The sequence below is a fragment of the Falco naumanni genome, chromosome 6, assembly GCF_017639655.2.
Source record: "Falco naumanni isolate bFalNau1 chromosome 6, bFalNau1.pat, whole genome shotgun sequence".
NCBI lineage: Eukaryota > Metazoa > Chordata > Aves > Falconiformes > Falconidae > Falco > Falco naumanni.
Genome location: NC_054059.1, coordinates 65,040,736 through 65,065,470, shown reverse-complemented (window position 1 = coordinate 65,065,470; position 24,735 = coordinate 65,040,736). Strand labels below are relative to the sequence as shown.

Below are 24,735 nucleotides of genomic sequence, written 5' to 3'. Positions count from 1 at the left end.
CTATTTGCAGTCAGCAAACAGTTTGTTTCCAGTCAAGTTAAATGCAGGGTCAGGCAGCCATTCAATAGAGTTCTGTTCACTGTCTAGTTGATGGTTCTACTTGGCTGCGTCGAAGGGTCATCAGCAAGACTGTGGCCAACAGCAATCATCTAGGAAAAGTGTTAAGAACCTACATCCTGATTAAATATCAGGATTATGAGTACAGAAAGACTCTGAAGAAGTTTGAGTTCTGAATGGAAATCACGTGGAGACAGTGGGTCTGTAAGAATACCACATCCTCCGCAGATGAAGAATCTGCTCAGCGGAGGCAATACCCCAGTCAGGGGTCTCATCTAGCCACTGGATCCCAACCAGGAGAGCTATGAAAACCTCCTGACAGCTTTTCACTGGGATGGTGAAGAGCGGGAACCTAAAGTTCAGGCAGCATAAAACACTTCTGCCCTTTGTTTCTGTACATAGCTTTACAATTTTAAATAAATTGTGTAACACTAAACCCTAAAACTATCCCATTACTTTTTCTGTGTTCTTTCTAAAGTAGGAATATGGAAGTTGCTTTCAAGGTGAAGCACAGTGAGGCTGAAGAGAGAGAGAGAGAGATAACGATCCAGTCTTGCAGACCTCTGTGTATCAGTATAATAACAATATAACTAATAGTTGCACGTAGTAACTTCACCTGTTTGTGAGGGTCAGTTTGGAAGATAACAGCTCAGCACGCTGGCTTTGGAAGAGATGTCTCCCAGCGGTATGTATGCTGTTACGGTATGTAACCAGATTATGCTTGGCCTGCATGGTTAGATTGTTAACAGAGCATCTGAAACCTGGAATTTGTCTCAAAATTCTGCAAGTTTTTGCAACTTCTAACAGAAAAGAACAAGAATTGTGATAAATACCATGACTTTACAGGAACTTGTTCTGGATGAAAACCATCAGCTCACCATGCTAAGCCAAACACCCAAGGTCACTTAAGGAATGCTCAGTAAAATTCAACAAGGAATTCAGGCTGACATTTGTGGAAGCAATGTATGTTGAGGTTGGTGAACTGTAAAAAAATTTCAACTGAGACTTTAGATCACAAGCTAAATGAAACTCAAAGCAAAGGGAATCTTCCTTCTACTTCTGAATAAGATATAATGGATTAAAATTAATGCCATAAGACTACAAGAATGCATTAACTTGCCCATGCTTATTTTTGTTCCACAGAAGAGAATTTGTTTTTAATGAAGTCAGACTTGGACAAATTGCAGACATTCCTTTCTGGAACAGAAGACAGTCAGCTAGAATTTAAGGGCAGATAGCCAAAGGCAAGTGTAAAAACGGATAATCAGACCATACAACTTAGTGAGTGACATAAGGGAAACAGATCATTGCTTTGATGCCTGTGCTGTTAAAATTTAGAAGGAAAGAGCCATAGGGGGCGGAAAAAAAAATAATAATCTAACAATGTGAAAAAAACTTATACTTAAACTGCTAGCGACTTGTAAGGAGGAATTTTGCCAACAATTTGGAGAGCTGTATATGGATTCTATAGTGGATATCATCAAATGCAGCACACCAGTCCTCAAAATACAGACCAAAACAGGGCAGCCATAAATACTGTGTAGTCAAGACAGCTACAGTGATCTGTCCAGGCCTCAAGCCTGTCTGGAACTTTTCAAAAAATAAACCTAGTTGTCTTTACCCTTAAATTGCCCTCAATGCCTTCATGATCATTTGTAATTAAGAGTAAAACAGAAACGGGAGAAAAATGTCTGGCACTGAGAAATCAATTGTCTATGGAGAAGGTCTGGAGGGATAAGTCAAGGCAACTCCAGAGCTGGGTTTTTAAAAAGTTAGTTAATTTAAGTTTAGAGCAGCCTGAAATGACCATTTGCTAAGGTGAGAGCCTCTCAAATGCTAGCAGCACACAGAATCTCTAACATCTTTTAAAATCTACCTTTAATAGATACCTTTTTTTTATTCTGCTTTCAACTTATTACTGTCCCAGCAAGTATAAGCTCACAAGTACTGAAGATCCTGGTAAATTCAATGCTTTCTATATTTAGTGTAAGCCACATTTTTCAGTGGAAAATGTAATTCTAGTAAGCAAAACAAGTATGCAAATCCAAAAATAATTCAGTGATACTGTTTTTACTTATGAATGCTACTGTACTGGAAAACATGAAATCTATTCAACTCCGGTCACAACACAATGCGTCTCTCTGTGCCCTACTTCAGCATGAATCATACCGATGGAACTGAAGTATCATTCCTGTGCTAACGTGCATTTGTTCTTTAACATTAGAAGTAAACCTAGCAAGATACTAGAATAAACTACAGAATCACTCCGTGCATGTGATGACATGGGGTAAAATGAAGCAGGAACCAAATGAGAGTGCCTGTTCTAACTTCTGCTTCTCACATGGGATTTAATACTGCCAAGAGCCAAGTATCCTGAAACTGATCTAATGGAGCATTTACATGCATGAAATAGTTCCACTGGCTTCAGTAAGATTACTCTCAAACACACAGTTAAGCATATATTTATGTGCTTTCCTGGAGTGTACTAGTCCTCAACACTTCACAGGGTGCAGCAGATACAACAGGTACCGGTACTCTACTGAAAACTACTAACCACAGAATAAAACTTTTTTAGTTTAAACCTTTAACCCCACATTTTTATCTAATATATCATAGCATGCCTGCTCAGGTTACATGAGAAATTCATTAAAACATGATCTGCTCTTGCAGCGGGGAAGGGGGGAAATGATATTTTGGCCCTAGCATATCAGAAGCAGCAAAAGCTCAAGAGATACCTGATAATCTGAAGGCATGACAGGCCCGCCTGAGTTAGCGCCTGAAGGCCCTATGCGTGGTTTCTTGTTCGGAGGCACCTGGTTGAGGCTGGAGTCCTGGCTGTGCTGGAGCCCTGCGCCCGCGCCCCCTCCTCCCGCGCCAGCACCCCCGGCTGTCCCGTTGGTCTGGGCGCTGTTCTGCTGCTGCGGCTGTGGCTGCGGCGGCGCTGCCTGCGGCTGCTGCTGAGGTGCTGTTTGCTGCTGATGTTGGTTCTGCTGCTGTTGATTCTAGGGGAAGAAGCAACACAACATGGTCACTTGCTCTGAACTAGTTTGTGAGCTTTGTGGAGTTGTCAGCCCCGGCACCGTGGTGCCTGTGGAGAAGGGGGCAGGCCCACCAGCTTGATGGGAAAACACAGCAAAGCTGTCTGTCAGGAGAAATGTGTCCTCAGTACACGCTTGCATGCTTTGTGGGGGTATCTCATTTGTGGTCGTTTTGCTTTTTTAACAAAGCAAGCTAGACTAAAGCTGGAAGGGCAGTCTAGTGCCTCCTACAGCTAGCCAAGCGCTCCAAGAGGGCTATGGAAGGAACCGTTTATAAAACAGTAATCACCAAATGAACTGAATCAAACCCCCCAGAATTTCACTAGTGCTCAGCAGCAGACGTTAACCTCAGTAAATTATTTTAAGTGCTTCAACAACCTTGTTCACTCAGAATCAAAACCACTTTTCAAACTTTCACAAATGACATTACAGTAACCTGAAGGAGGCTGGCAGCATTACTACCAGAAAAGTAAGCAAATTAAGACCAGAGAAATGATGTAATTTCTTCCAGGTTGTGAGGAAATTCTGTGGCAGAACCAGGAACAGGTTTCATTACTGTTTTGCTCTCCTGTGCTTTTAAGTACCTTGTAAAGACCAGTATACTGGGAATATGGGCCAGCACGGTGTGCTATGTATAGGGTCAGAAAATCTTATTGAAATAGCAGAAAAGTGGAAATTGACCAGAGACAAACAGTTGAAGGCAAAAGAGGAGGGAACAGCTGAAGGAAGAATCTGGCAAGGGAAGGAGAAAACCAGCACAGGAAGAGAAGCCAAACAATTAAGATGACACTGGGACGCAGCAGGAAGAGAGACAAAGAGAAGTGCCACAAAAGGAAGAAAAAAATTAAGGAGAACGCGAGAGCAAAAGACATTGTACTCTTATGGCTTCAGCGGGCTACAGACTAAAGAGAGTATGAGGGAACAGGAAGGAACGTTAGAAAACAGCAGAGTGCAGCTCTGCCCTCTCTAGTTAAGAGAACTACATGGAAAGCCCACTCATTTGTCTGCTTTTGAGTACCAGGGATGGCTCCTCCATCAGAGCACTAAAGCACATAAAAGAATTGCAAAGAAAAGTGATTTCACTCTAAATCTGAGGTATGTCCCTTGTTCATCATGAAAAAAACCAAACCACAATTGTCATGGCTTGAATTAAAAAACCTTACTACCCTCTCCCCCAGTATACTGTAGGGAACATTTCAGGATAGTCTTTTTTTTCTAGAATATCTGCTTATATAATTATCAAAGCTTTAGTATGGTAGCCTTTATAAAAAACATTTTAATAGTTTCTCAGAAATCATGACAACCAGTTGCCGCTAGCAGAAAATTCTTGATGCCCCCAATCACTAAAAGGCATTTAGTTACCTCAGATAAATTACATGAAAGATCTGTATCTATGCTATTCATCACAATGGCCTCCTAAGATAAAGTCAGAGGAAATCTGCAATGATGTCTTCATTTAAGATTACAAAGAAGTGTTGCATCTTCAAGGACTTAGAAGTGGCTTGCATTTCCATTTCACATTTAGCAAAACCAACGATGTGTCCTCCTGCTTGTAGTCCTCAAATCCCATCTCAGTCAGATTCTTTTTCCCAGGAGATTTAAACTTCAAAAATTTTAGAAGTTACTAGCTTGTAAAACGAATTGTTAAGAAGCAAATTATCTTTTCGTAATGGTTTGAGCTTCACTTATGAAAACAAACACCAATAACTAAGGCGGTATTTGTGCTAGAATTCTGAAATTTGTGTTTTTACAGAGGTGTTTGGATGCAATGAAGTGGTTGCTACTGTGAGAGCTGAAAACCTGAAATTTTGTTATGTGTAAACAAATCTTGCAGGAAGTCTCACAAATAAAGACAACAGTTTATCCTAGGTCCCGTGTTTCACACTTTGGATATTAGCACAAAATGTACCTGATTACTCTGAACTTGCTCTTCTGTGCAGCTACTACTGCTACTGCCTGGGCAGAGACTGAGATCCCCCCTGTCAGACTGTGGCTGGGGTCTAGCTGTACCACCTTAGTGCACAAAACCAGCTTACATCAGCAAAAAATTGTCCTCAGGTCTAGTTCATGGTGGTTCCTAAATGAATAAACTTGTTGAAGGTCTACAGTTAGGAACATATTATCATGTGTCATCTCTCAGGCACAAATTACCAAAATTAAATTCCAGTACTACCTAGAAATGAATCCCCAGCAGAAACTTGCCTAACAAAATCTGAAGGAGAAAAGAATCTTCTTATTTTGTTTTACAAATGCTCATTTTAGCTTTGCTGACTAACAACTAACAATTTCAAAGAACGGATGCTTATGTTAGAGGTTATTCAACTCAGATGCAAGTTCCAAATAAACAAACACTGAGAACTCCTCTGGGTTTCCAAAGGACTATACAGATATATACGGTTTTATAAACAAACCAGAAACTAACACTTCTTAAAAAAAAAAATCCTTTCACTTGCAACAACATCATAAAGAAACAAAACATGGCACAGATCCAAATTTCAGAGACGTGCTTTACCTTCACATTTCCTACACTGTGGGAACACATTCAATGAGTAATGTGTGACTTACGTTACCTAAATGGGCTAAAAAAAAAAAAAAAGAATAATTTGGAGCGTGCATAAATACGTGACTGTCCCCAACAACCTCAAAGACTATTTAAATAATGGCTGTTTTGAATATAAACATGCCAGTGTTTCCCCCCCAACACTCCCAGGAAAAAGACAGATATTTACTTTTAAATGCACTGACTTAACAAAAGCCAAAGTCATTTTAATTCATAAGGGTTGTTCTTATTTTTGAAGCTGTGAGAGCTGAAGCAATGCTAGTAACTAAATTACAACCAAATCAGTACCAGGACTTCAATTGTATTTTTGCTTAGGTGTCTGTTTCCTCTTTTTGATAAAAATATCTGGACACAAAAGTCCAGGATGTTTCCACTTGTTCTCAGCACAGAATAATCAACAGTATCTGTTCTGAAACCAAAATTTGTGGTCTGAAATGTATCATGATAGGCATACTTTTAAACTCAGCTAGCTTCTTGTGTTATACAGAAAATCTGTTTTCTTCACATTTTGCTAGCTATACATTACTGTTGGTGTCTCACTGTACACTTCCAAGCAAAAATAACAAGCTGTTTCATACACTATAGCGCCATTGTCCAGACTTCACACCGTGATGGGACAATCACTGTGGTCACACAGCAAAGCTAAGCTACACACACAAAGCAGGTCAGATTATGTTACAAACACACCAAAACTTACTGTGCACACAAACAAGTTCTTGCCCATGTGTATGGGGCTATGGGAAAGAGCGTACTCAGAGCAGATTGTCACTACCAGAAAAGTTCATGCTCCTTATTACTCCTTTGTCTGAGTGCCCTTAAAACATGATCAGGAAATTGTGTGCAGATGGATGAAATGTTCTGATGTAGTGCCAGAAGTAAGCTGCCACTATTTATTTGAGACCCTGACAGCCGTCTGCTTTCAAATGGCTGGGTGTATGCCAGCCACACAATAGAAATGCCACTCCTTTCACGTGGTCATAATGTGTTTTCATCATGCGGTGCAGGAGGAGGTAGCAAGGTCCCCTTGGAATGATGGCAGCTGAAAGCAAGCTAAACAATCCATCCAGCTCATTGCCCACAGGTTAGGGCAAACTGTGCTGGCGATACCACCTGAGAGATCCCAAAGTCATCGGATACTTCTAACCTGTCTGGGAAGCAGTTTTAAGAGAGCGTTGCCGGAAAACATGTTTTCAGTTAACTCTTCACCTTTCATTAGTTTTCATTTGGTAGCACCATGACTCTATCTTACTGCATACTTAAAAGAAAGAAAGAAAAACGTATTTGTTATACCTTATCCCCTTTCTCTTCAGGTTCATCTTCATTGAGGAATTCTCTTTTAGGATATGGAATCTGACAGCCAGCAAATACACTGAAACACAGTAAACAGTCCACAGATATGTACATATGGCATACAGTTACTTAATGCTATATTAAAAACAAGGGAATATAACACAATTTAATTTCTTGTATTTCATGACCCCCGTTTCCATAAGTGAGTGTCAGTGTGAGCACCCAAGACAGCAGCAGATACCAGCAGCTAGGTGCTGATCACGTCAGACCTCTTTGCTGTTGGCACGAGGTCATCATTTAGAAATCATGGCGTGGTTGAACATGCCCAAATGCCAGAACGACCACTTGTTGATCCAGATGGCAAAATGAACAAATACAGTGTCAGAGGTTCCACAACGCCTAGTTGGAACATGCATGGCTCACTGAATAAAGGGCCTGATCCGAAGAGTATTAAAGTCTTATGAGCCCATGTTGGCTTACAGCAGCCTTCAACGTATTTGCCAATCACAACTGCAGTTACTTTCAATTAGCTTCTCAGGTCTTGTTTAGAGAAAAAAAGATAGCTTTCAAATTCAGCTGGTTAATGGGACCTGGAACATTCCTTAACGTTTATGGCAGAGACTTTACCATAATGTTATCCTGTAATCCGTGGGGAGCTACAGGTATACACAGGATAGTATCAGATAAACACTAAATAGAAGATTACTGGTAGATCTTGACCAGTATCCATTTCTTCAGATTTCTGTGTCAGCATTCAGAATACAATCAACGTGATGTGATTTTTTTTAAAGTGTGTAAACAGTTCCTAACCTAGCTACTATGTAATGTTTGGCCTATCCAAACAGAAAAAGAAACAAAAAAACCCCAACTAGTCTCAACTAGACTCCTTCGCACTCCAGTGGCTGTTCCCTCCTTTTAGTGTTGCCTGCTAGCTGAGGAAGCAGTGAAAGCAAAGGTGGAAGCGTCTCTGCATCCAGCTCCCACAAATCATAGTGCTACGAACGACCATGCTTCTGGAAACTGGGATCAGAAACTGGAAGAGGAAAGTCTGCCATTAGGAACTGAGTATTTGATTTTTTTCATTACAATAATTTTTATATATATAAAATCTGTACTCTCAAGCCTTCTGAACAAGGGACCTGTGGGATTTTAGGCAGTCATGGATCTCTCCTCATACTGTTGCTCTGTGCAAGAAGGCACAGGAAGGGGCTGTAGGCCAGAGAAGTGTCCTAGTCCTAGGAAGAGGCACAATGAAGCCAGGCAATGGAGAACAGGGCTCTGTGAGGTTGTGTAAGGCAGAACAGAACAGGGCGCAGATTAATTATCCACATACTGCAATAATATTATCACACTAGCTTTGGTAGTACGTTCAGAATTACAGCACTAGTGTGGTGCTGGGTTATTGTCCACGACCACTCAGTTCTGGCACCAGTAGATACAGACATTTCAGTACTACGTTAGTAATTTCTGCTGAGCGTGCCTGAGCTACTACTTCTTATGGATACAGGCAGAAAGCTGTGAATTTTTCAGCTGTCCTCTCATTTCAGGGATTAGCACTTAGCAGAAAGAAGATACCCTTGAAGAGTGCGGAAGAGGGAATACATACTCTGATGTAGGCAGAGGATCCTCTTGAAAGTAGGGGTCCTGCAAAGCCTGCTCTGAGGTAATTCGCTTTGTAGGGTCCATAGTAAGAAGCTTCTGAAGCTGCAAAGCATAACATTAAGAATAACAAAAAGCTTATCAAACTATCATTTTTCCAACTATGAGTTAAATGTCTTGGATTGTGGACTGTTAAATTATTTGTGCCTTGCCCAGACAAGCCTAAGTTAGCATTGCTTGTTCAGTGAAGTTCCCAAGAACTAGAATGCACATCCATCAAAGCACTATGGCTGTGAAGCACTTCTCATGTAAGAAATACATTAAAGTGTATCAGGCAATATTAATTGCTAAGGCTGGACCACTGTGCTAAAGCAACACTAAATCCAGCTATTAAGGTTCATAAAGCATCATTTCTAAATAATGGTGTTTTGTTGTGGCACATGTATAGCTTTTATACTGTTCTGTACTGCTGACACAACAGGAAAAAGGTGTCAGAAGAGACTGAACACGACCAGGACTCTCCATATCGCTTTAGGGAGGGAAACAATAAATCTTCATTTCTCACACTGGCGGCATTCCAGAGCCAGAGCACTCAGCCGCTCATGCAACTCCCAATCCCACTCTAATTGGTATTGAAATGAGAAAGAGGAGGAGAAGACCCTTCCTAGTAACCTTTCTTCCTTGCCAGGAGGAAAGCAATAATAAATTTATTAGCTAAAATGCTGTTGACTGCAGCAGGCTATAAAAGAGGATTACAATACATTAGTAGTATAAAACAGGAATTATAGGCATAACATACATTTTAAATAGTTATTTATCACATTCTGATAAACTCACAGTAAGAAATTTGGGTGCTCAAATTACATCATACAGTATCCTGCTCTCACAAAATCCTCTCTTAATTCAACAGTGAAAATAAAATTTCTTCTACAAAGGGCATCTTAGTTCAAACACTAGCTTCCAGGCCTCCAACAAATATTCCCTGGATATTCAACAAAAGAGTATGATTTTGGCGTGGGTGTTTGGGGCTTTTTTTTCCAATAAATAAAAAATCTGATATACAACTCTATATTCTATATATATGGGGTACTGTAAAAAGCCTCAGGAAAAGCACTCATCCTCATCAAGAAAGATGATTCCTTGTATTTCCTTTCTCAATAGTTGTAGTTAACCCTACCTTGTAGATGAGGTCTCATAAAATTGTCTGTACTTCTGCTACTTCCTTCCCATCTCTCCTTACTCCAATACTTCATGGGCTGTGGACCTCAACAGACTGACAACACAACAAAGGGCCATTTGGGCTGTCTCTCTATCTATCAGTTCATTTGTAACCAGCTCCTGAACAGATTCCTGCCGCTTGTCCAGAAATACACCTCAAGATGGTCCTGCATTGCACACACCTGGAAAGTTTGCATGGCACACTTATTTAACCATGTTTTGTGTTATCAGATAACCCTTAACCCTACGTTTCCTGCATACCTTAAGAAATTCAACTTCTAACGTGCTGTTGGCTCTCTACACAGTGGCCTCACACGCTACAATAAATATAGACAACGGTTTTGGTATTCAGTATCTTTATTTCATGTCACCATTTCTCCTACATGCAAAATTTTTGTCAGTTTTAGTGGCTTGTGACACCATTTCAGGTGATGCAAATTTCTTCCCCCCAGTTCCTCTACAGTGGACAGGGACAAACACTAATGTTCTGTATAAAGCCACTCCTGGTCTTCAGCACCAGATGACGTCATTGACAGAAGAGTACAGGACATCAGGCTCTGCCCCCTGGCCCCCTTCCTCTGAACTGGTTGCTGCAGTACTGCTCAAAAGAAAGCTCCTCCAGCTTCCTGCCATACAGCACTGTCATCACAAACTGCCTCCAAACATGACCTGTATTCTTTGTCATTCAAAGATAGAGCTAATGAACTGCAGCGAATCTAAAGATACCTTGGACTTTTTAATGATCTGCTCATTCCCTCAGTAATCCCGCTCCACTGCTGAGGACATCATCAGTTTGCCCATTCCAGGTGATACCACAGACATGACTCCAAACGAGATATCCTGCCTATCACTGATACTACTCTAAAACAACTTTTGTTGACAAAGTCTAGTTTTCTGTAGCTTCTGATGCTTCTAGGAAAGTGAATAAAAAATGCCTGGGCACAATTTGCCTTCAGGGCAGCAGCTGCTAACAGAAACTAGAAAGCCTGTGAGACTGGACTTCATCACCAGTCTCATACTTCTCAGCAGCTCTCGAGATTGCTTGCTCTCAGGCTCTACGGGCCTGACACAACAGCTATAAATACTATTCTTGTAACCTTTCCAGGACAGCAAGAACAGAAGCCTCTTCCTGGATGAAAACCATTCTGCCCTTCATGTAGACATTATCATGCAATGTCAATCAGCAGAGTGGCACAATATTATCCTCTGTCACGAGTCACTTGCTATCTTGCACCGGTCTACTTGGTGCCATATTTTCCCTATCCGCCACACTTTCTGTACTCAGCACAAAGTCTTGACCAATGAAGGTTACAAAGTAGATGTCTTCAGAGGTCACCTTGCAAGACAGAGGATACCTCAAAAAATAAAACATAACTACTTTGGATATGAACAAGGAGTTTTAGGGAGTCTCCTTCAGAATACATGTATCTCCAAGCTCATTAGCAAACACATCTCTAATCTCTTGATTTGGGAGAGCAATGCACACCATTCCTTCGAGATCTGCTGTTTTTCAGGATCTTTCATAAGACAAGGCAGGCAGGTTTCGAACCTCTTTGCTGTAGCATGGCTGTGGCAATTTAGGTACATGGACCTCCTCAGTGCAGCAATGAGGTATCAAGAAGGTTGTCCATGTTCCTGGGCATTGTTATCCAGAGTTCTGGGAGACTGATCTGTTTGAGACCAGCCTCCATCTCTGTGGCTGATGACTAAGCTGTCCTTATTCATCCCTGATTATGAACAGTGAGAAAGATTTGACTAAGAGAACTCAACTTGCTAAGTCTTCATGATGTTCAGAAAGAGCCCTTTGACTTCTGGAAATCATAGGGGAATACGTAGGCAGACACCAATCTATTTGTATGGTTACCTTTTAATAACCTTGTCTCACTCTATCATGACAAGCTTCTTTGTTTATATATATAAACCCCCATATATAATATGCCATAGGAGTGGCAAAATATGGTTAGTTTTATGTTCTTTAGAGATCTGGTTAATATTTCCCCCCTGAAAAGTAGCCTACCCTCCTAAGATGACTCTCAACCTAAGTGTTCATAGCCTTGATGAATTAGCCACATAACTGACAGCAACCCATGTGCTGCTTTGCCATTCCACCACGCTTTCTGGTGGCCCCCACCTTTAGTAGAAAAACAGGGAAATTCAGGTGCTAACTAACAATGTCTCTACTACAACTGTCATCTTTTCAGTTAGATTCTTCCTCCAGATGACTCCGATCTGCCCAGTAAGCTGAGTTTAAGAAATTTTAATTACTTTTTCTTGAGGTCTCACACTTCCTATGTGAATGCTTCCCTTCCACCCACTTGGGACCAGCCTGTTCTGTTTCCACCTCTATTTGTGTCATCAGCCAGCAGCTACTAACAAGTCAAAGAGCAAGCGTTTGCCAGGACCTAAAGAGAGGACCTGCTATGCTGAATCCATAACTGAACACAGACCACTAGAACTCAAGCTGCACTAAGAGCCTCATTACAGAGACCCCTTGTTCACAGGAGTAGCAAAATGACTCTGAACTTCATTCCTAAATTCAGACAGCACCGTGTCATCGCAGAGGCATCCAGAAACGATGCCATACTAGACAGAGCAATCCTTTATTCACCTACAATGAACGACTCAACTAGGTAACCAGCAAATACGTGTTTAGGGATACTGTTTGGCATCACCCACAGAACAGAGGTGACTGTTATCAGAGGGAAGAAAAAGAGGGGGGGAAAAATTACTAAAGGAAGTAATTAAATTTTGCCTTTCCTCTACCCTTTCTTCACAAAACTCTTTAGCTCTTGGGAGCCCTTTAGCTCTCTGAAACAACACAGAATCAAGGGATATACAATACCCACTATCCTATTTGTACCCCAGAACTAAGGGTAAGGCTGGGTATACCAAGTACCTTCCTGATCTTAATTAGGTAAGACCTTCAGATCTTCAATACAAGCAGTTTAAGCACACTCTCAGCATGAAGGTATATGAAGAAAACACATCTCAAAAATGTCCAGTTAGTGATAAATAGCTTTCTTTTAACATCAGCATTCATTAGAATGAGATAGAAGAACAGACATATATATTACCATAATAAATGCATTTCATTCCTATCATCAGTGATTTTTCAAGTTGTACCTACCAAAAGAAAAACTTTGCTGTCAGGCTTGACTTTGTGTTTCTCCATGTATTTTATGAGGCTACTATTGGCATATCTGAAAAATACAGTTAAACAAAGACATTTCTGAAATAATAAAGCATTAAGACTATGCAACCATACCAAGTGATCACAAGAACATTTACCAGCCCTTAATAGGCAAACTCTAAAAAACCCTGCTATCAGAAAACATGTCAGATATCTCTCTAGCAGTTGCACATATACAGTGTGTTTTTCACTAACAGGAGTAGTATCAACTGTGTACAGATTATTTCCATGGAACATGCAACTTTTGCAGTGTATAGATAAGCTGTTGACATGGGCATATGACAGAAAGAAACTCAACCTGAGGTTTATAGGCTACCTTTCTGAAGCAACTCTGCCACAGAAAGCATACAGCAGATTGTAATAGCACAATAGCTATCAAGTTGTTTCCAGCTGCAATTTAGTAGAGCAGTTCATTTAGCGTTCTGTCTTACCAACCCCAACCTGCAGCAAACCATATAGCCCTTACAGTTCCCAAGCTCAAAAATGTCCCAGATAAATATGACCTGTGCCTTGCCTTTAATCTACAAATCCAGAGGTTATCTATAGCTATTTTCAAAATTAAGAAGCTTTGTACACAGATAAGCTTCCTATCCTGTCTAAAGCCAGCGTAAAGAATCCACAGCAGAGCTGTAACAGAATCCAAAACTCCTGAATCCATGTCCTCTGCCTTACAACTGAGTCTGTGTTGCTACTTAGACCCTCTGATCTACCACCACCACTAGACTAATTTAGCCAAAGCACCAGGAAACACTAAAAGTGGAAAATCCTCAGATCCCAGATAGGCTTTGTATCACGACCCTCAAACATGTTACCTCTCATATATAAACTTCCCACAACTTTACTGTCTCTATATATCTGCTGGTCAAAAAGACCAGGGAAGTGCTTCCCTATTCTTTCTCACACAAAATGAATTAAGTTATCTGGAACAGCTTATACAAGTGGTTTAAGCAAGCTCATTTGTCTGTGCCTCCCACAGATTAAATGGCACTTACGATGACCCCTTCTAGAGCAATGAGGAGGCTACTCAGCTGATGCTTTTAACAAGCAGCTGAGGGAGAGAACATCATTCAAGCAAAACAGCTACGTCAAACAGGACAGCTGCCGCACTGTTGGAACCCAAACACTCCAAAATCCTCTCCCCAAGAAGTCAGAGGATAGGAGCCAGTTACTGCCTATCTGCCACATTCACTGAATTATTGTTGCGTTATCATCACTTACGTTGTTCTCCTAAAATCTTTCTGAAGAGTTGGATATTCTGGCATCTTCCTTATGTCTTCCCAATCTTTATCTTTGGTAGGAGGGAAAAGGAGAAGCATTTACAATTCTGAAAGCGTAGGTTAAAGTAATACACATGAAGAAATAACTACAGTAGTTATTATTATATACACCATTTCCAAATCCATCAGATTGACAGCTTGTACCTATACAAACGACGTCATTTCCTTTATATATAAAAAAAAACCAACAACAACTCAGTAGCATTATGCCCGATGCTTTAATGCAAATAAATTACCTGCAGGGAATCCCATTACGCTGAAAATGCGATCTAGCTGATCATGATGAAAAGGATTACTTGTTTTGATGTCCTCCTGACGACAGTGAAATATAGGTTCCGAAGTCAATAGTTCAGCAAATATGCAGCCAATTGCCCAAATATCTAAAAAAGGAGAATAATGCATGCAAATTGTACTTCATCACTCTGTTTTTTGTTTCTGTACAATTTCTCAACAACCTGTATAACCACGGTAAGATAAAATATCTCACAGTATAATTACATACAGTACTTTAAAAATAAAGCATTCATATAATACAGAAAAAGGGTCAAATCTGGAGATACAGGGATTTTTTGATCAAAATGAGAATCTCCACATTCTGTTTCAAGTTGTACACTGGCAGTCCAGCACTTAACATATTCACAGTTATGGTAGAAACCTACACAGTATTTGCTGATGACATAGCTTAAAGGGCATTCAACTGACCATTCAAACCAAACCATAAACCCCGCCCCCCCATAAAGATACATTGAAACAAAGGTTCTATCACACGTTTCAGAACAATTCCAAACAAATAACTGATAACCTAATAAATACTAAGAAGGAAATGACTAATGACTCATATGTTTAGCCAAATAGTGCAAGCTAGTTAAAATAGAGAAACAAGATCCTAATTTCAATGAAGAGTAGGAAAGTGATTACCAAACTTAAAAAAAACTAACAAACCCCCTACTTGACAACTAACGCCCACTAGAATACTGGAACTGTCTCATCTACATCTCATGTACATACAGAAAACAGCAGCATGATATACTAACGTTTTAATGAAAGAAAACAACCTCTGTTTTATAAATTCCTTATTAATATGCTTTTCAAAATTAAATCTATTGTGGACAAGAACATTAGTGTCATTTGCAGGAGAAGAAATGTCTAGATTACATGTATTTGTTCCAGTTACTACTATCACCACCCATCTTAAGTGTTCTGTATGATCCAACGCTTTATTATGCATCTTAAAATGAAAGTATGAAATTGTCAGTGAGAAGAAGGTTACTAGCAGAAAAGAAATGGATTGCTACATTGACACATACGCATCTGGGATCTAAATCTGCAAAAAGATGTTGAGATCATATGAATACTGAGCATAGATTGCTAAATACAAGAGCGTAGAGACTTGCTTAGTAGTTGAGGTTAAACTAGATGACCCTGGGAAACCTTTTAGATTTTATCATATTTAATAGCATAAATACAGAAAACAATTTAGCCTGAATTTATAGGGCTACTAGATAAAAACACCCAAACAACAAACCTAACTAGAGCTCGGTTTATTAGATTCAGACTAAAGAGAACACCAAGCGAAGTCTCTTGTTTGTTGCAACTAACCTAAGACTCAAAACCCCACCTGCTGTCAACGGTGGTGTTTGGCCCATGCTGCCTGTGAGACACATGGTATCCTGAAAAGAAAAACACACTGCTCTCTCTGTAGGGAATGAAAAAAAATGACCATACTCTCTTTGCCAAAACAGGTCAGTTTCATTTCCATCATGCTGCAGGTGCGGAGTTTGGGGTGTCCCAATTCATAAGCCTTTCTCCCTACTTACAGGGAAGTCTGATAACATTTCATTCATTGTTTTGACAGGGTATAACTTGCTCTCTGTGCATTACATCACTTTCTCAGGATTCTGTCTTCCTTTGATTTTCTTATTAGCCTACCTGCATGAAAACAAGATCTTTAGCTCTTGAGATTTTATCTGCTCAAGCAGCTAATGCAGCATATTAATCACAATCCCTGCCTGAGTAGTAGGCATAAATTATCTACTCCAGAATGGAAATTACTGATTATTTGAAGAAGAGGATCTTCATTTAACAGTATCTGTTCACTCGTTTTCACTAGATAGAAAATTTTTTGGAGACTCTTTACCTAGAGGCCAAAGGAGTTGCAGCCCTCTTGGATTTCATGGCTTTCTGCAGTGCTCACTGCCCATCACACAGTGAGGGAGAGGCTGGGCTGCTGCTCATTATTCTATTCATCACTGCTCTATCCAGACTGACCTTTTCCTTTTAAAGAAAAAAATCTAGTATTCTTGTGGACAACAAAGCTGAACTGGGAAATCTCCCTGGTGTAACACAGCAAACTTCAGAACTCTGTTCCTCCATCAGCTGAAGCGTGAGAGAGCAGAGCCGCTGTGGCAACACACTCCCCCTTCCTGGCTCTGTGACTGACACCAAGAGCGCATTTTAAACCCCTTGAGGATTCAGAAAGACAGACATTGTACCAACTGGATATTACATCTGAATAAACTCCCAAGCTGGTGTTGATTTTCTATGGAGTGGCATTACTGGACAAGCCAAGTAAGAAAATACTTTAACTCTTATTAGTCATTATATTCTCTAATAGTTCACAGTGCTGGGGTTCAGCCCTTTAGGTTTCTTGCCAGATACTCATCAGCTTCAAAGAACTAATACAGAGTAACCCAAAATACGTAGTACAGAAAAATTGAAGCTTTATTTTCTGTAAGTGAAGATTAAACAGCTGGAAAAGGCCTCACAACCACACAGCTCAAGCAAGTCAGGGTCTTCCCTTTGTGAAACTTGTATGGAACCTGATCTCGAATGCATCCTTGGCACATACTGAAACCATTCTCAGTTCATAATTTTTGGCCAGGTTTGGCTGGGCCCTTTTCTTTAAAATAACATTCATAATTTACAGCAAGTATTTACCACATGTGGCATTTTTTCTAGCAGGGACGCCTCATTAAATTCTGGCAAGTTTAAAAACTTCATCAATACAAGCAGTCTGAAAAGGTATTTATCTCCTACATTGTCCATATTAGTCAAGAAAATACAAACTTCAGCTCTAACTATGGAAAAGATTTATCAATAATTGGCAATTTCCCTATCCAGTGCCATTTCATATGTCTCCAGTATGTGGTCATTAAAAAAAAATTAATGGTTACGTACTCCAAATCTATTCCAAATAAGATGTGCTACCCCTCAGAAGTGGGCATTTACAGGTGCAAAGCTTAAAACAAATAAGCAGTATTTTTCAAGTACAGTGCATTATTAGTCGAGTGCACATCATTTACCTCTAGCACAAGAGAATCTTCTTATAATGCTCTATAACAATTTCATTATAAATAAATTTCCTTTTTAAAGGCAACCACCAAAAATTAGTGGCAAAAATTATCCAACAGTTGGTTCTCTGCTCCCCCCTCTACTAGTGATCGAAGAGGGCAAGTTGTCTCATTGCTCCCAAATCAAAGCTAAACTACAGAGAGTATCCACTTTAACCTGTTATGTCCCAGACCCACTGAAAACTGGGACACATAGGTCCTACAAAGTTGCACCAGATACCGTTTTCCCATCTGATGTCCTGGAAAAATCCCAATAAATTTACCAGGGTAACACAACCGTTCCTGTAAGGATGGCTCTGTTTCCTGCAGTCTCTTCTACTATCATTAGGTTTCAGGAATTATCTCTGGTAAAAGGTTTTTACTGTTTGTTTGGGGTTTTTTGTTGTTGTTATTGTTGGGTTGTTTGGGTTTTTTTTTTTTTTTTTTTACATTTCTGTTTGGTTTTACACTTTGCCCTCCAAGACTTCCAGACTGCCACTTTCCTCAAGTTCACACTGAACCTGAATGCAAGCTAATTTTTCTCTCTGGCTCTGGAAAGAGGGGTGGGAGTGAGGCCTCCATAGCATACTCCTTTCCCCAGACTCCTCACCAAACAGCTTGCTCAGGTCCCGTTCAAATCTATTCTCTACTAAGTATCCTTCCACTGTAACGATATTCTCAAGTTCCACGTGATTTTATAAAAGGAAAAAATGCCAGCCTTTCAAAGTACGTCACTTGTGGCCGGTAAACAGACTTTCTGCACGTATGCCTGAGTGCACAGATCATTTGAATATCTGAATGGCTGCCCATGTCCCAGTTTTACAACCTGTGACTAATAGCTTTATAGGTCAGCTACTAAAGCTGAGAAAATCCTGCATATCCCACTCTACTTCAGCACTGTACTCAAGGAGCCAGTACAAAAGGATGCTGACATAGCTGTTTTAATGACAGGGCTGATTAAGCAGAGAAATGCTCATGCCTTCTTTCCTGTCTCTAGCACAATAAACTAATTTCTGCATTTCTTTCAATATTTTGAAAACATTCTTTAAGGATATTATCACCATTTAAGACAGTAAGACAATGTATTGAGCAATACTCGATTCTCAAAATGAAACATCTTTTCCTATGCATATTAACTAAAATGTTTCATGAACACAGGACAGAGTCCAAGATTGAATACTAAATGGTTCTTAACTATATCCAAGAAAAGAAATACATCAACAAACACTTAGTCTCATGTAATTCTTTAATAAGATTCTGTTAAAGTAACTCAGTCAAGAATTGGAAAATATCTATTTTGCTGCAATCAATCTGAGGAATTCACCATTAGTGAGGTTTGGTTTAGTAGTATCAGTACTTCAACCAACCTGCCTTTTTTGTTTGTTTGTTTGTTTTGAACACAAAGTCGATTCTAGGACACATCTGAATGCTGGTAAAAAGTGAAGAGCGGAGGGAGACACCAGAATACAGTTTCTCTACATCCACCAAGGACTAAAGCAACAGCCAGGGTGACGAAAAGCTAGTTAGCAAGGCCTTAGTCCAAACAAGGCAATCCAGGACACCTGTAAGAGCTAAAACATTTAAGATTCACCAAAACTTTCCAATCAAGGCAAGGACAACAAATACATCAACATACTGAAAACCTGAAAGGGGGCTGTGCAGGCAAATGTTTCTAATTATTTCAAATAAATATTAACTGGTCTAATGAAAAGGTGTGATACATTAAAAAAAGATCTTGCATCTGTTATGCTGAGCACAGCAGCAGGTTCTAAACTTACCTGGAATCTGTACACACAGCCAACTAGGAGCACAGAGATAACGTCAAAAAAAGTTTATTAATTTTTACACTGTTTTAAATACCTAGAGATTAGGTTTAAGAGAAAAATATACCTCTAAAGGGAAAATTCTCATTTATTCGGTCTGATGAGGTGTACAGAACATACCCGTTACATACTTGTTGCTATCACAGACACAAGGGAAAGATCCTCCCATTCATACACTAAGGTCTCGATTTTTATCTGCTTCATTTAAACTTTAGTCAGCCTTGCTGCTTTTGGCTGGAATAAATTTTCTTCACAGTAGCTAGTATGGGGCTGTGTTTTGGATTTGTGCTGGAAACAGTGCTGGCTGTTACAGGGATATTTTAGTTATTGCCGAGCATGACACAGAGCCAAGGCCTTTTCTGCCTCTCACCCCACCCCACCAGTGAGGGGGCTGGGGGGGCACAAGAAGCTGGGAGGGGACACAGCCAGGACAGCTGAATCCAGCTGACCGAAGGGATACTCCAGACCGTATGACATCATGTCAGCACAAAGCTGGGGGAAGAAGGGGGAGACTTTCAGAGCGATGGCGTTTGTCTTCCCAAGTAACCGTTATGCATGATGGAGCCCTGCTGTCCTGGGGATGGCTGCACGCCTGCCTGCCCATGGGAAGTGATGAAGGAATTCCTTGTTTTGCTTTGCTTGCGTGCACAGCATTTGCCTTATGCATTAAACTGTCATTATCTCAACCCACAAGTTGGCTCACTTTTACTCTTCTGATTTTCTCCCCCATCCCAGCAGGGGGGAGTGAGCAAGCAAGCAGCTGTGTGGGGCTTAGCTGCTGGCCAGGGTTAAACCACGACATCAGTAAAACAGGAGGTTGAGGAAGAAGTGGTTACTAGCCTTTTAAATTTGACACCTTCTAGGGAGAACTGAGAATGGGGTCAAACATTTACATGTGACAGGCTTTTCAAGGGGAAGCAAAAAATGGTGTCATTAGGCTAAAGGTCAGAAATTTGCTATCACTCATTGCTAACTTAGGTGATGTTTACTGATCTTTAACAAACAGCATCTCAACAGAACTTGACTGAAGAACAGAAGTGTATGCTGTAAAGCCAAAGATGACTCCTCTGCAGACAGACAGAATACCTCTCAGGATACACTCACAGCCAGCCAAATGTGTATCTAAGAGCAATGCTTTATTTCAAGAGTATGTAATCTCGATACAGAGTCGAGAGAATTCAAAACTTTTAAAGGCAAAACTGTATTAATTCAAAGTAGTCATGAAATCTATTATCCTCACTTTTTTTAACAGTATGGCTCCATACTAGCTTTTTAAACTAAGTTGCCCTCTTCTCATGTTTGTACTAAGAACTAAATTAATTTCAATTAATACAACCTTTAAAATTTTGAAGCATCTTGACTGAAATTCTGAGTTCACTGAAATCAACTGTAATTTTCTACAGGGCTTTAGTGGGCCAGGATTTCTCCATTCTCCCTAAAGAGTTATTTTAGGTTGTCAAAATAATTATTTTCTATTTAAACTCCTATCCCTCAGCATACCATCATTAAATGAAGATCCTGGATCATATGATTTCAAATTTCTGCTGTGCATTAGACCCATTATCTAGCTTGCAACAATACAGTTGAATTACTATGGTAAGGTTGACAACACAGGTACAATAGATTTAATACTGGGAGAGGCAACAGGACCAGAGTCCCTAAGTAGTCCTCTCATGCAGCAAAAACACAACTGCAAATGAAGAAATCCTGTTGAAGAACTTAAATCTTTAATTTACAGAACTTCATATGCAAGAATTTGGAAATTCCAGGTTTACGGTTCTATATGCAACCTTGTATTTAACTTATGCAGCCTATGTACTGAAGAAAACAGGAACCTCATGGAAGGGAAAATGCCATCCTATTAACAAGTGTACCATAGAGTATGAGAATGCAACTGTTCCCAACATCCATAGCTTGAGAATTAAACTTTTACCAAAATTACACTGCTTTTGTAACGATTTTCAGTGCCTGCCCTCCCAAATACTCCTCCCCCATCCCAAATCCTAGATACCACATTTTCATCAGCAATTTTTTAACTCTTCACTAACCAAGACTACTACTGTATAAACTACAGACTAACTACATTAGCTAGCAGTTGAGCAGCTAACATCCTTGCGAGCCAGCACAGAGTGGTGCTTGTATGAATGCAGAATAGATTGATGGTTGCATCTTCTTTTTTCTCTTCTCAGTTCTTCTTCCAGAAGCTGGGGTGGACTCCAGCCTCAGGTGACATAGCTTCAGGGCAGGGAATTAGGTCACTGAGACAACTGCTGAGTTCTGGCAAGGAAAGCATGTTACAGCCTTGTTTTCTCCCTAATCCTAAACCCTCAGATACACCAGAGACTGCAGAGGACTAATATTTTTATGCCAATGCCAGTATCTCCAAGATGTAGTAAAGAATGTACCGCTACTTTTGTTCCAGCAACAGCAGTGCTTATGCCTCAGAAGGTCCAAGAGATACTGTGATGGGCTGCCAAAGTATTTTTCACCAGAACAAAAGTGGAAAGAAAAAAATGTTCATTCAGTGACAACTCATCAGAAGTACAAGGAATGTAATGAGTGACACAAAAGGCAGCTTTGTCGCCTCAGGGCTACTTTCCCCTACCAAATACCAAACAACTGCAGCAAGTAAAGGAAATATGAAAGCTTCTCATTGCAAAGGTCACAAGTCTCTTTTATACAGCAAAGTATTAGCAGGTCTAATACTGAACTTGTTATCCTTTCCTCCTGTAATGATGAAAGAACGGAGAACAGGCAAGATATGCTGCTGTTTGGTAAAACAGCATTTACAAAGCTTTTCAGGAACATCCATAGCTTTGCATTTGCAATTTATCATATGGAATAAAAAAAATAAAATAAAAAAAAAAAAGACTGACAGTATCATCTGATCATAGGACTGGAAAGCCAGGAACTCATGATTCCTAACTATAGTGCTTTAGCATTGACTTCCCTGCCCTGCTCCTCCATTTTTTTCCCCATTTTATTCCATCACTGCAGGTAAGTGTCCAATACCTATATTGTACAAATAGCACAGCAAATTAGCAAATTGTTGCCATTTTCTCTGCTCTTCTGAGCTGTAGTGAATGAGAAAATAGTAGTACATATTCTTTGAAAGCAAAATACACTTTTTTTCTGATTAAATGCAGACTATATTAACAAGAGTGGAGCTCTTGGAGGTTAACTCCATGCTAAATGAACAGGGACAGTGAGTTTATAATCTGTTGTGTGCTCTCACTTGGCTTGTGTCATTAGCTATTGCAGCTTTTTACTAGGTCCAACATGTAAACACCTTCAAAAGGTAACATTAGGTGAGCAAAAGACCTGCTATCTGGTAGATGGAGTTTTAACATGAAACATATGAAAAGCACTTTCCTGGTCTGTTCCACTTCACAAGCCATGACAGTCTTTTCTGGGAGTTATTAAAGCTTTTGATGTCTACCTTATTTCAGTCAACAGCGAGGGATGCACATGAAGAAATCTTGCCTTTAAGACAGCACAGAGAAGCTTATTTGTTCTTCTAAACAGATTGCTTTACTTTACAATATCTTAACATTTCTGTTACTAAGGGGTTCAGCCTTACACCTCTTTCTAATAAGGCACTGACAATAACTCTGATATAATTGTGATTCCATTGGATAAGCAACAAAATAACCTACTGTGAAATGCAATTCTGATGTCAGTCACAGCTATTCCTAAGAAGTCTGCTTGTGAAGCAATCCCACCTGTCCTGAGAACAAGTCATTCTACTCAATCAGTGCTGTAGTGTTGAAAGTTTCAGTTGATATTGCTGAAATAATTGTGCCTGAAGATCAAACTGACAGATTAGCTAAAAAAAAAAAATAAAAATTCCTCTGCACCATAAGTGTGCATCTTGTTATGATATTAGGTACTTGGTTTCCAGCCAAATCAACTTCTGTGAGTGAACTTTTCATATACGGTAGTAAATAGAGCACATTAAAAGCCTTCACTACTGCACTAATTAGCTAGGGTAAAATGCTTGTGGAACCAGATTTTACAACAGACAACCTTTTGGATCTTTCAATGGCAATCTTATGTTTCATTTAAGAAAGCCTTTAGTCCATTGTTTTGTAAAGGAAGCCTTAAAAAATGGAATATCTCTGTGATGCAAGTTCAACCCTGCACCAACCCATTCACCTGCTCATACATAAAAGGAACAACATATTTGCAGTACGTTCTGAAGAATCACAATATATTCCAACTGACACGTACAGAATGGAACTGAGTATGAAGAGTAAGTGGGCAAAATGCACCTCCTAACCTTCTCCAAATGCTGATTCTTGCTTTTCTCATGTCATCACTCATGTTCCATTTCCACATTATAATCCATTATTTGCTCTGGGCTATGACAGACATCACAAGAACTACTCCCCTAACTTTTTTTTAACTGAGCTTACAGTGTAGGTTGCTTAGAGTGGTTAAGAGAATCAGTCCTGCTCCTGCAAAGCTCATCTGACTGGTAAAGGGCAAAGCCAGTGAGATACTAGGGAAGGAAAAGCTTGCTCATATAAGAGGCCCTATGGTTACTAACAGTTGGGAAGAACATGAAGCTGATACTCTGAGGGAAAAATAATTAGAAGGAAGAAGACATGGAAATGAGACTATTACCATCAGGGAGGGTTTTTTTGGCCCACAAATAACTGATTATTTTTGATGTACACAGGACTAAGCATAGACAGACTTTTGAAGGCATCTCTCACTCCAAAGTTGTTTTTAATCACAAATTACTGTAGAGGACATTCTGCCTTCTAAGTATTTTTATGTTATATTTTCCTGCTCTAAAATAATCCACATACAGTTAAGTCACAGTAAACATCACACAATAGTAAATCTGCCAAAATACTGAATAAAAAGGTACAAGCACCTGGTTCTTTCCTTCATATGTTTTGCAAGAGGAAAGAACCATAAACATATGAAGAAGTATTGGGTGACCACAGGCAGAAGTTTACAGGTTCATTTACAGAGCAATCTAAATAAGAACAATCAGCAGATTCTAGTTGTGATTGATGATTCAGTGGGTTTTGTTTTCCATTTCTTTACTTTTTTTAACATCCAGAATGTTTGTATTTCTCAAGCTAACTGCAGATTCTACGTGACATCCCAGGTTTTCAGACAAATAATCAATTCACTGAGTTAAAAAATTGATAAAACACTTGTATGGGAGCTCCTTGTTGTCATTGACTGATTTTATCTTCAGGACAATACCATTAAGTAGCATCCCTACTTTATCAATAATGAAACCACATTTGAGATGGATTAAATAACATGCTGTAGGCCACATACAACACCTGGGACTGAATCAGTACTTAAATCCGAGTCTCCTGAGACCCAGCTTA

General features: G+C 39.8%; 1 protein-coding gene across 3 annotated transcripts in view; it reads right to left on the bottom strand.

Annotated features, from left to right (window-relative positions):
• Positions 1–24,735, bottom strand: part of CDK19 (cyclin dependent kinase 19) — a 133,241-nt gene that overhangs the window by 5,156 nt on the left and 103,350 nt on the right. For 2 of the 3 annotated variants that reach the window (XM_040597565.1, XM_040597563.1), the window contains 6 exons: positions 14,466–14,609; positions 14,171–14,240; positions 12,890–12,962; positions 8,552–8,649; positions 6,946–7,024; positions 2,793–3,059 (listed from right to left, as the gene is read on the bottom strand). In XM_040597565.1, the coding sequence (XP_040453499.1) occupies positions 2,793–3,059; positions 6,946–7,024; positions 8,552–8,649; positions 12,890–12,962; positions 14,171–14,240; positions 14,466–14,609 (731 nt within the window). The remainder of the gene's footprint in view (positions 1–2,792; positions 3,060–6,945; positions 7,025–8,551; positions 8,650–12,889; positions 12,963–14,170; positions 14,241–14,465; positions 14,610–24,735) is intronic. The other variant, XM_040597564.1, reaches the window with a different exon arrangement.